Source organism: Montipora foliosa, chromosome 8 (assembly GCF_036669935.1).
Source record: "Montipora foliosa isolate CH-2021 chromosome 8, ASM3666993v2, whole genome shotgun sequence".
Lineage (NCBI taxonomy): Eukaryota > Metazoa > Cnidaria > Anthozoa > Scleractinia > Acroporidae > Montipora > Montipora foliosa.
In genome coordinates this window covers 50,921,896-50,934,395 of record NC_090876.1, presented here as the reverse complement: position 1 = coordinate 50,934,395, position 12,500 = coordinate 50,921,896, and the positions used below count along the sequence as shown (strand labels likewise).

The following is a 12,500-nucleotide window of genomic DNA, read 5'->3' as shown; positions in this document are numbered from 1 at the left end:
GTATCTTTTCACCTTAATAGTTCTTTGCAATGGTTTATATCTACCTCCAAGCCATATTATGCACTATCTTGGTTTGTCAGAATTGTTGATATTTTCTACCTTAGGCAACTCTTCATCTCTTCCTTGCCATAGTTCTAAACTCTTCTTAAGCATTTCTCGTGCTTCATCCATTTTCTCTTGACTTAACAGACAGCTTGCCATCAGCTGAAATGCTTCAGGATTGGATGGATCATACTCCAATGCCTTGTGACAATACTCCGAACATTTGGTGGCTGCTTCTTCCTTAAAACTAAAGATGGAACATGGTCAGCCACTCCTAATGAAAGAATAATCTCAGCTGAAGAGGGTTTGTTGTGAAGGCACAAATGATGGCTGAGTGGTTAGGGGTTACGGTGACTCAAAGCAGATTGCCAAGTTTAAGTCTTGCCCTGATCACTAGCTGAGGTTGTTCTGAATTGCCCCTGAATCAACTCCTTCGCTGTCCTTCAAAACAGTCAACTGGTCAGCCAGCCTTCCACGACTTGAAATTCGTAAAGTCTGTTGCATTCGTTTGTACCTTCTCTCATTCATTAATTTCTTCATTTGTCATCCATGTAAACTGACCAAGTGCTGTTGTTGTATATGTTATGGTTCAAACTAGGTCAATTTTCATTTTTCCTTTGTTTCAGAATTTTGTAATGAATCTTTGGCAAAGAAAAATGAATTTGTTTTAAAATTTTAAAGCTCAAAAAAATTTTGAACCACAACATATGTGTAGCGGCATTATTGTACGTGCTACTGTGATCATTGTTTTTATTTAAAAGAAAAACTAGAACAAAAACATACTAGACAAGACAATCTGCCTGCTTGCAAATGATTCAAACTCCATCTGATCTCACTCACCATTCATCAGTAAGATATATTTCTGCAAGTGAGCAAAATGCTGTAGATATTTCTGTTGGGGATGCATAAGGATTGCTACTGGCGGCTTCCTATCAGAGGAAACAAAACACATTCATCAATTCAGAGCATCTATTTTTAAGAGAAGCATTCCATACCCATTCACCATTGGCAGAGATTCCAACTCATTATTTACTCCTAATCTGCTACTAATTTCCTGTATTTCCCAAAATTTTACAAAATTTGAACTTTATAGCATGTGGGTTTGTAGCCTCATATACCAGTTATATTGGAAACAGAAATAAGTTGTATCAGAAATTACCTTCTTTGATTATATGTATATATAATTTGGCATTATGATTAAAGAACACGGAGAGGTTGATCAGAAATATGACTATCATACATTTTTTATCACCTATCTATTCATCTGCAGACAATAATAATAACATTATTATTATTATTATTATTAGTGATTTGAGGCATGTGACTTCGTATTTTTATTTTCTCTTCTTGATACCACTTTGAAAGATCAAATCAATGGCTGAAACCAAGAGAATTTTCAGGTGCAATTTTAATGAAAAAGGCCCCGAGGGCTGGTTGAGACATTTACACGGGGCACGCAACACAAATTTAGCCGAGCAAGTCATACCTGGGTGTCATCTTTGTTTGATAACATCAATTGAATTCCTTTGCTATAAGCATTCACTGACTCTTGACCAACCAACAATTGGCCAAGATTCATGTATTTTGAATAGCCATCCTCTGGAGAAATATTTACCGCATTTTCAAAGCACTCTGTTGTTAAGGAAAACACTGCAACAAGTATCACATACACATAGCTCTATGCTTTTGTGATGGAAACACTCAAGTATAATCAGAGATGTATCTAGGTTTTCAAATTTGGGGGTCCTCTAGACCCCTTCTTGAAAAATTTTGGGAGTCCAGCTAATTAATATTCTAGAATTATTATTTGATCTATGGCCTCTTAATTGCTGCTGCAGTACCCTTTCAGATTTCTAAATTGCAAAAAAATCTTATCTTGCCCCTAGCATACGTACTTAAAATAAAATGATCATTTTCTTTGAAACTGTTATGCCCATTGATTCATCGATCAAAATGTATGGACTGTCAAAGCTCCATCGATCACATCTGAATCCGTACGCTGTAGGAACTGTTGGCTCCAGTTGATAAATGATCTACAATCTTGGACAAAAAGGGTTGAGAATATTAAAAACAGGGGTTATTTTGCCCACTACGTCCTCAATATCGCACATTATTAGCGATCCCCCTCCCCCTACAACCAATGTTGATAAGCCAGGTTCGACATGCTTTGTTTCGTCTAGCAACATTGATCAGGAGGGGGGGGGGGGTGGGGGCAAAAAGAGAGCTTATTTTTCATACTCGTGATCGGAGTTTAGTCCAAAAGCAGAGTTTTCTCAACAATTTTGTCCAAGATTGTAGATCTCCACAGCCAAAAACAGAACTGAATATCAATTTTCTATATCACGTTTTTCCTGGACTTTGTAATTTGCAATTTGCAATTTGTAATTTGTAACATTTCTGCGTCCAATTGGACCCTTTGTTCTATATTCTATGCATTCAAAAGAAAAACGAGTGCATCCCAGGATGCAATGACGCACTCTGGATACATCTCTGCATAAAAGGACTCATCAAGAACAGGTCTACTAGGCTGGGTATTATTAATTATATGTTCCTTCAAAGACAGCAGTGGATAATGCAAATAAGCCGATTCTATAAGAATCCACTACAACCTAGTGAGTCTGAAACAACACTAGCCAGAGGAACAGAAGCCCTGTAAATTTATAAAGCTCTGCTTCTTTCCAAGAAGTCCTATAACAGACACTAGGGACCTCTAAGATCTAAGATGGCAATGGCTGCCAAACATCACTTAATGTTGCTACTTGATGGTTCTTTCAGTGTTTCATGACTATTCCAGTTTGCTCAACTTTCACAAACTATCCAAACTATCCAGGAACTGAATTGGAGGAACAATGTTGAAACTACAGTAACAAAGAAAATGAAAGGTTTGCCCTTGGGCAGTCGTGTCTTCTTTAGAACTTGAATAGATAATGACCTATTACACTAAGCAACATAAAAATACTTTAACCAGTCAAAACAACCCGAAGTATTACATGACAAACTTACTAAATAAAATTTAAAGGATACTTCTTTTGCTTTGTGTATATCTCCAGTCTCAAGGTAAACTGCTCCAGCAGTTTCCAACACTTGAACATTATCAGGTTCAATGTCAAGTGCCCGTTCACAGAATTTTACAGCTAGCTCAAAATTGAAGTTATCCAGACATTCATCTACCTATAAAAATCCAGGAAAAGCAATAGAGGCTGAAAATTGCTGGCATTCTTGGTACTTGAGTTGGAGAACTGAATAAATCATTTTTGTTATCATTTATTTTTACATGATATGGGCATAGGCCAGGCAGTGTGGGATGGCATTTTGTAAGCCTTCCCTTTGTTAAGAGATGCCCCACTGTTATTAAATAAACTGAGTTGACAATTAGCCAGAATACAAAATCCCACAAATGTACAAGCAGCACTCTTTGGGAGGGGAGGACGGGAAGTGGGTTTGACAGAGAAATCCATGAATTTCTTGTCAAGTGGACCATTACATCAAGATTTGTACAAATAAAGTTTTTTTGGAAATTATGGGATGGTAAGATTATGTTCAATTACATACATACATACATAAATTTAGTTGTTACGGCGGGTCAGCAACCTTAACAGCTGATGTGGACTCGCCGATGTGGTGGTAAGCAGGGTAGAATTCTCTGATTTTGTGATTTCTTCCAAATTGTATCACACAAACTGGTCCTGTGGGGATCAGTGAGTGGGCAATTGCCTCTACTTCTTCTTAGGGAGTAAAATTAATTATTAGTAATATTGTTAATGGCTGCATGTATCATGTAGTATGAATCTCATGAAAACCCTTTTTACTTACAAAAATGTACTTCAGTCAACCAAGTAATCGAAACCGTACCTGTTTCAGTAAATCTTCTATGGTGTAGTTTGGTTTTCCTTTCTGTATCTGTTTCTTCGTTGCCACAATTTCACTATTTTCAGAATCACAGAAATCAGCTGAAACGTCCTCACTCGATACGTGCACAGTTGATGTATGTCCTGTTTAATTCGAAAGCAATTTTGTCGAAACATTTTCCCTTTAACCTCATTGTTAATTTAACCAGGTTTTTCTCCAAAGTAAAAAGAGAAGCTGAGATTCCTTTTACCTTTTTTCTTCGACGTTGAAGCGGTTTTCTTTGCTTTCCTTTTTCGTTCTTTCCCCATAACTAATTTGAGAAAAGAAAGAAGGTTCATATACGACGTACCCAATAACTGCAGAAAAATCCGCTGCGTTATTCTCCATGTCAAAGTGTTTGTGTAAGCGTCACGATACATCCTTTTCTGTTCTTTTGGAAATTCTGGAAATTCGTTTATCGTTTGGAGTTGAATTTAAACCATGCTTATTTTTCCGAAATTTTTACAAGCGCTTAGACTCTTACAGTAGAGTAAAAACTGCCAACTTGGCGAAAAATGGTAGCTTTCATTAGGAATTTACAAACGCGGACGATTTTGAATATCCCCCTTATTTTGCAGAATTCCAATATTCTCCTTGAGATCTTAAGGATAAGTCATTTTGATGTGAACCTTGTGTTTGTTGGAAAGGGTTTCATAAAAAGTCTCAATCTGAGGTACAGAAGAAGAAATATTACGACGGACATCCTTGCTTTTCCTTACTTAGAGGTAAGACTTTTGCTGTGCAGGTGCTTTTAAAATGACAATATAGACCGAATGCATAAATGGCGGCCAAAAAATATATTAGACTCACTAGCCTCGCTCTCAAGCAACACTTCTTTTGTATTTTGTACATGCAAACGAGGCTAGTGAGTCTAATTAGCATATAAACAAAAGATTATTTTTTTGGCCACCATTTATGCATTCGGTCTATGCAATTAGTGAGGAAAAAAAATGGAAGAAACGGTACTTAGAGCAATTATGGAATACCCGGCCACTTGATTTGTATTATTGTGTGCGGCATCATTTGAAGACTTTGAAGAACGAGGCATATTCATATTACGCAAATAAGTGGCCGGGTATTCTGTAATCCAACCTCCTAGTCCAGCCTTAACTGAAAGGGCAGTATCATGTGTAAAAGGACAAGAGGTCTCTGTTGGCTTGTGACATGGGGACAAGGGAATCGGGTCGCCGTGATGTGGGAACACAGAGACTCAAAAAACGTGGGGATGCAGGAATGTATGGAGACATTTTGAAAATACCGCATTTCTAGAAAAGGAGGAGGTCATTCATTGCAAGAATTGACATGCAGTGCAAAACATTTGAATACTTTTTATATTATCACTCTAATAAATATTGATTTTATTTCATAGTGCAAGCATGCAGAATTCCCAAAATTGTGTCACCCCAATGGTTCTGTACTCTGACAACCAAACAATGTAAAAAATTGGTCAGCTCTTGAAAGAAAAAGCTGTAATGCTCAATGGAGATTATCGTGCATCATAAAATTGATATGGTGTTTTTCGTTGGGTTGTCAGGACTGCTATGTGATTTTAATTAAGAGGAAAGATTAATCCAGTTTCAACCAAAACACAAACTCACACATCAGGACCCTTTTAACCCAAATGTGAGGGAGGCATTTGGAACCCTTTGTGGAAATATTTAAAAAGATACTAGCCTAGGACCAGGCTCTGTGTTAGTGAAAAAAGGCAAAAAAGATTATGTGAGTGAAGCAAGCGCTCTGCTGTCGTTTTCCTCTTTCTAGCCCTCTTTTCGGCTTGCTTCACTTGCATAGTGTTTTCACCTTTTTTCCCCAACACGGAGCCAGTGGTCCCAGGGTAATAAGATAGGTGGAGAAATGATGACCGTATGAAGAGTCACAGTGGCACAGACACAAGAGGACAGCCTTACTTACTGTAAAACCTACAAACTTCACAAGACTAGTTTCGACTTTTACCATCATAAACAACAGCAAATTCTTAAATAGAAATTAAACATAAAATGACAGATCCTCAAAAATGAAACAAAGGAAGAAACGATCCTCACAAAATATGTAATTGGAGAAAGGAGGACAATGACTGGACTTAATGATATATTCATTATTGTATGTTTTACAGTTTCCAAAGCCAGGACGTCTGCCCAAGGAACCATTAAAACCACATGAGCACACACTGGGTGATATCATTCTGGGAACCCCTAAAATATTGGAGGATTGCAAATCTGACGGTGTAGAATTGGACGGTTACTTACCAGTAGGTCAATCACAAATAATAATTATTTATTCTGTATTTTGGAATTTTCAAACCTAATAAGTATTAACCCATTGACTCCTGGGGGTTCATCTGGCGTTAGACAGAGATAGGAGCTCTTAGTTATTGGAACTTGAAACACTGCTAACATCTTACTGACAGATGTATTAACCCATTCACACCTAAACTGGCCAAGGAAAATCGTCTAGCAGTAGACAGTGTAGAGGCCCTCCCAGGAAGAGGGGAGGTTATTGTTCCCTTGTTCCCATTGACAATTTGCTTGTGTTCCCTTGTTCCTAAAATTACTTCCAAACTTGCTCTCAGCTTTTTCATCCCTAAAATGGTTTATGATCCATTGTTCCCTAAGATATTTTTGCTTTGTTCCCCTGTTCCGTAGTTCAAATTAGCCATGATGCAGTTTGTTTGTTCCCTAAAACCCCTGGGAGACCCTCAGAGTAAAATAATAATATTATTATTAAAGTTCTGAAAAGGGAGTTTAAACCATATCTAAAAACTTTAAAGCTAAATTTTCGACTGCCTTCTACGGCCTCCTTCAGAGGAATGTACTCTGCAAGTCACTGAATGCAAATATAATAGCAAAAGACGTCATTGTTCATTGCTCCTGAGGGAGGAAACCAGTGATGCACAAACCCTTGGGAAGGGTGTTCTCTCATTAACAGAGTTCTTGTCCAGGAATGAATGTAACAACTCTAGAAAAAGCCTTTTGTCCTTGGTTTAGATGTGTTTTAAACTCCCTTGTTAGAACTTTAATTATGAGCATGGATCGCTACAACAGGTTTAAATAATAATAATATTTTATATTACTGATCAGTGCCATAGGAGGAAAAGGGTCAAAGGGGACATGGCCGTAGCCAGAAAAAAAATTGTGACCGAGGCAATGTCCATGGTTAAATTCTCTCCCTAGGTATTTTAGGTATTTATGATGAGTACATTTTAAAGCCACGCTTTATTTTAAAACATCACGAAAAAAGGACCGAGGCAAGTGCCTCGGTTTGCCTCTTAATGGCTACGGCCCTGGGGGATGTAGATGTTTTCAATCATTTCATCCTTGAAACGGCCATCATTAATCAGTGTTCCAAATAAGATTTTAAGGCAGGGTGCCAATAGGGAATTCCAACGGGTCAATTCCCACTGATCGCACCAGATTATTATAAATTTTCCATTAATTTGTCGGGTCATGCAGCTGATCTTGTCGGGTTTTTGACCCGAGACCCGTCACCTATCTGGAACACTGTTAATGAATAAAATCATTTAACATTTGACAGAGCAACATCGATCAGTGTCACTCTAAGGAGCAAAAAAGTTTAATCACTCATTTTCAATTACACGACTTCAAACCGTTTGTCATAAAATTTTGTTTAATATTTCCAGGTCATCATTACTCATGGGCTTTGTCACCTTCTTGGATACACCCATGATACCCAACAAAATCTTGACAAGGTCTGTTGATTACTCATTCTTCACTTCTTTCATGGACGATTTCCAAATTTCACATATTGGAACTGCTGATATGACATGATTTTCTCCGCAAAAGATCATCACTATTAATGGCACAACTTACCGGTAAGCAGTTTGTGAAGATGCATGAATAAAATCGCATGTTTGAATGGGACTCAAATGCACACTGTTGTACCTCTGAGCTATCATGCCATCTGGTTGAGCAGTGTGCAAGGCAATCACATGGTCATGGGTTGAAAACTTGCTCAAGCCTGTATTGTTTTCAGGATTCTTCACAATTTACTGCTCAAGTTGTTCCATTAACTACAGTAATTAACCTCTATTTCTTCCATCCTTTTGCTTTATTTCCATTACTTTTATTTTACAGCAAATGGTGATAGTTATTATTGCTAATAATAATTATTATTTTGTGAAACACTTTTTAAGTGTTTAGGTAATTTTATAATTGCGTCTTTTGTTTCAGATGCGTGGTAAGGAGATAGAAGTGCTAACAGAATTCAACTGCAGAACTGGATTCAACACTGTTCCCATTACTCCAGAGAAACTGAACCTCTACAGGTTAGTGAAGTTCCATGTCATGAAAATCTTTTTGGAGTGTACTTTTAATTATTATTATCATCATCATCATTATCATCATCATCATCATCATCATCATCATCATCATCATTATTATTATTATTACTATTATTATTGGAATCTATCATAATAAATTGGGCCAATGTTTGTTTTAGGTGAACCTGTGTGCAATGCGTTCTACTTTTCCCCTAAGTAACTACAGACTGTATAAAACTGTAAGAGCGATCTGTGTTCATAATTCTAAAAAAGGGGGTTAAAACAGATCTAAAAAACATTAAAAAACTAAATTTTCGGCCACCTTCTGCGACCTTCTTCAGAGAAAATATACTAGCAAGTTACGGCATGCAAATATATAGAAAAATGATGTCTTCGTTGCTCCTAAGGGAGGAAACCAGACTGCCGCATAAACCCTGGGGAATGGTGTTCTTTCGTTGACAGAGTTTTTGTCGAGGAACAAATGCAACGACTCTAGAAAAAGCCTTTTGTTCTTGGTTTTTACGCCTGTTTCCAAAATGCTTGCATAATTTGGGTGTATGCCAGTGGTTTCGGCATGCTGTTTTACCGCAGAGCCAATATTCCCATTAGTTCCAGGTTTGCGCTCATGCAGACTGTATCTTGCTTTAAATTTGAATACCGTAATTAAAATATAAAATTCCTGTGGTGCTTGATGAGAAAGTTTAAATTGAATTTTTTAATTATGTAATTTGCAGGATCCCTGACCCAGATAAAAAGAAAAAGCAGCCTGTTCCAGCATCACCAGTCGAGGAAGACTTTAATGATTTTGACATGGAAAATCAACTATTTAAGGATAAGTGAAAATCAAACAGCCAACACAGAGTTAATACAGCTGAAAGAAGTTTCGTTCCAGCGTGTTTCTCGACTTCGTTGTGGCCTGTATTTATGTAATAATGCTATAATCAGAGTCAAGACACAAAGTAGAAATCAACAATCAAAACATAAGAATTTCCCGTATTCTAAGCTGCGAATCCAGGCCCACAATTTCTTCATTTTATTTTGTGCTCATGAGTAATTATTGGTGGGCAATTCAATTGAGCATTGTTACTGGGTGACTGTAGAATGCCAGAGCCTTTACGCAAACCTGGTTTGTTTTCAGACATCTGTTGTTTTAATCATTTTTCCCTTGAGTTCAACTTGCTTACTGCCTGACGTATCTTTTCAACCACGAAAACGACTATTTGATTTGTTTTGGAACAGAGAAGTAAGAGATATAGTAGGACCCCGTTATCTTCAAATCACTTTCCTGGGTACGAAGCGATTTTTTATATGGTGCGTTTGGGTGTTTTTAAAACCTCCTTGGATAGCAAAGAATTCACTACTGGTAATTATCCAAATTAAATGTTTTTGACCGTTTTGCTTGGTGAATTCATTTATCATTTCTAATAATTGTATAACGCGAATTTTTTCCCATCCTTAATAAAAATTGGTTGTTTATGAATTTTTTTTACTTACATCGTACTATGTGAGACAAATCATGAGAAAAAAAAGTGATAAGGGACAATTAGTGTGAAAAAATATCGTTTGGTTTACTTCGATACACGAGATGAGAGCTTTATGTCCTTCTCCCAGCCCCTTTGTTATATTTGTTATGTTTGCCTCGTTTGGATAAAACTATGAAGTCACAAGAAAGTGCTCTTTTTTGGAGCAAAATCAAAATTCTCCCAAGGCGTTAACAATGTACGGCACCTGTTCTTCCAGTTTCAAGCCGGTACCTTTTCATTTTGAAGATTACGTGTCTCACTCACTCGGTTGAGTTGCTTGACTTCATACACTTGCTTGCTTGTTTGCTTCACGGGTCATGTTTTAATCATCTAATTCTATAATCTCAGCTGTGGAGAAGGTGTAAGAACTATCCTTCCACGAGTTTTGTCTGTGCTGTAACAGCTTGCTATTGGACATCGCTGCACCCTCCACTAACACCGCAATTAAAAATATTAATTCCAGCGCGACGTTTTCTTTGGACTTCTTTTGCTTGTTTTGGTGATATTTTGTGACGTTTGTTGGCAAATGCTCTGAAAACTTACTCGAAGGAACCTTCTTTCCAGACTTTGGCAATTTGCCGCCATGTTTGATTCGTTTCTTCGTCTTCTTTTTCCGTAATGTTTCACCTCCTCGTCTAGTTATGAGCCGACTCCTGGGAAGGTGTTGGAAATCCACACTATCAATGTTAAAACACCCGATGTCGCACTTCCAGAAAGTGTCAACAATATCAAATGGCAAAATCTCAAAATCCTCGAATTCTTCATCGATCTTGTTGTTTAGCAGAATAGTTCGTCTCCCTGAAACTGGAGCCAACGCTCGATTGCTGTCCAAATGTGCTTCCGTGTACTTCTTTTCTTCTTCTTTGTCATCCAAAACGGGAATGGGCAACTTAATGTCGTCCCCAAGATTAACATGATGTAAAACGTTAGTATCCTCCTTGACACTGTCCCAGGACGAACATGCTATAATGTTGGCAAAGGCTTCTTTGCTCTGTTTTGAATACTCCGTCACTTTATCCCATTTTTCTTGTGTACTTCTGAGAAGATCTTCGTTAAAAACTTGGCTCCACGCTTCAATGAGCGAGGTTTTCAACAAATTTGCTTTGGATTCCACGTTTTCCACCAAAGTGTCTAAACCGACATCACCTTTTCCGTCGCGGTTCGGGTTGAGTTTTGCAGACAATCTTCTCACAGCCGACTTCAATTCCTGAAGGGTTTGTTCAACATCGTCCACAATTCCATGGACTTTGACAACAATTCTTGCGGAAAGCTTTAAAGTTACTTTAAGATCTTTGTAAACTGTTTTTATGTCGCGAAGAAGACTAATTAAGCCACCCATAATAACCAAAAAAGCAAACAAAAGTGCTCACTTAAAAGGTTTCACGTTATTTAGTTGATGATCCTCAAGTTGTCCATTGATTCTTCCATCCGTGCTATCAAATTATCTTGTTCCCAGCCGAAAGCAAAATTTCTAGTTTCTCATGATGGGTAGGTTGTTTGGCATTAATTTAAATATAACGACCACACCCGTTTACAAAGGGTGTGGCTATCGTACAGGGTCGTGCTTTTTTTCAAAAAACGGAAATGATTTATTATTTGTCAAACGCATCATGATATATCATTGCCAGTTCTCACTTTTCCATTCATCCCGATAAAAAAAAAAAAAAAAAATTAAAACAGAGCCAGCTAGATCTTTGTGGACTTACATCGCCAGCAGGAACCCATGACCCGGAGCCTACAACTCTACTGTGTTCGTGTAACGGCGTTTTCACAGACCGATTTATTTTTAGATTGAATTTCCCGCTCCCACAGGAGCCCGATGACCAATTACAAGAAATTAAGCTGACGTCATAGGGTCACCGAATCGGAACTGCCTTTGTTTTTTGACCTAATTCGCGGGAAGGGCTAGTCGAAAAATAAACTTACTTTGTGAAAGTGCCGTTTCACAGAAGCTGTATGGAAGTTGCACGCTCCAGATGGGCTCCTGTCCCGATAAAAAAATAAAAAAATTAAAACAGAACCAGCTAGATCTTTGTGGACTCACATCGCCAGACCGTCTGGCTGATATGAGTGGGTGGGAAGATTAAGCATGATCGACTTCCTGTGGGCGTGATGCAATGAATAGATGAAACCAGTCAACCATAGCGTCTGCAAAGTTGAAGTCAAGTATTTTTATCTACCGGTATGTGTTTTATCTGTATGAAAGCCGACTTGTTTCTTATTATTATATGACCTGGGTATGGCATTTGGTCGTACATTACGGAAAAAGCTTCATCAAGCCTTGAAAAAGTTTCACTATCGATAGAATCATACTGAATCATGGTCAATTCAAAAGATTTTTTTTTTTTCAGAAATCAGTTGTAAGTCATCAAAGTTTAGGAGCTTAACACAACTCTACCGTAAACGAATATATATTGATGGCCAAATTTCTGGCTTTCCCGTTGTATGCGACTTTTCTAGGAGACAATTAACATTTTGTCCATTTGCTGTTCATACTGTAAGTAACACTTGCTTTAGTGCATAAATGTTGTATAGGATTAACAATTGTTAGAAGGTAAGGTCCTTGTAACTTAAACTTTCAAAGCAACGCTATTTGGTGTGTTTTTTTTTTTTTTTTTGGCAAACGGGGTGTTGTTCTGTAAGTACACGTAGCGTGTTAAAATAAAATATAAAAAGAAAAAAGAAAGTAAAGATGACAGTGTGTAACAATAATATTCCATGAGCCGCGTTGGGTATGAGAGTCGGTAAAAATCCAGCGAGAAGCGTTGTGA

At 37.6% G+C, this 12,500-nt stretch overlaps 3 protein-coding genes across 4 annotated transcripts in view; 1 reads left to right on the top strand and 2 right to left on the bottom strand.

The window, feature by feature from the left end:
• Positions 1-4,236, bottom strand: part of LOC138013002 (uncharacterized) — an 8,632-nt gene extending 4,396 nt beyond the window's left edge. The window contains exons 1-6 of one of the 2 annotated variants that reach the window (XM_068859960.1): positions 4,142-4,236; positions 3,895-4,034; positions 3,067-3,213; positions 1,529-1,672; positions 883-971; positions 100-289 (exon numbers count right to left, since the gene is read on the bottom strand). In XM_068859960.1, coding sequence (XP_068716061.1) covers positions 100-289; positions 883-971; positions 1,529-1,672; positions 3,067-3,213; positions 3,895-4,034; positions 4,142-4,229 — 798 coding nt within the window. In that variant the 5' untranslated portion in view covers positions 4,230-4,236. The remainder of the gene's footprint in view (positions 1-99; positions 290-882; positions 972-1,528; positions 1,673-3,066; positions 3,214-3,894; positions 4,035-4,141) is intronic. The other variant, XM_068859961.1, reaches the window with a different exon arrangement.
• A 64-nt stretch (positions 4,237-4,300) lies between these two features.
• Positions 4,301-9,685, top strand: LOC137967766 (endoribonuclease YbeY-like). The gene is made up of 5 exons (XM_068814335.1): positions 4,301-4,655; positions 6,044-6,178; positions 7,568-7,636; positions 8,118-8,212; positions 8,941-9,685. Exons 1-5 carry the CDS (start codon positions 4,446-4,448, stop codon positions 9,044-9,046), a joined length of 615 nt encoding a protein of 204 aa, XP_068670436.1. The 5' UTR covers positions 4,301-4,445; the 3' UTR covers positions 9,047-9,685.
• A 229-nt stretch (positions 9,686-9,914) lies between these two features.
• On the bottom strand, positions 9,915-11,188 carry LOC137967765 (uncharacterized). The gene has a single exon (XM_068814334.1). The coding sequence runs from the start codon at positions 11,066-11,068 to the stop codon at positions 10,052-10,054; it is 1,017 nt and encodes a 338-aa protein (XP_068670435.1). The 5' UTR covers positions 11,069-11,188; the 3' UTR covers positions 9,915-10,051.
• Between the last annotated feature and the right edge of the window lie 1,312 nt (positions 11,189-12,500).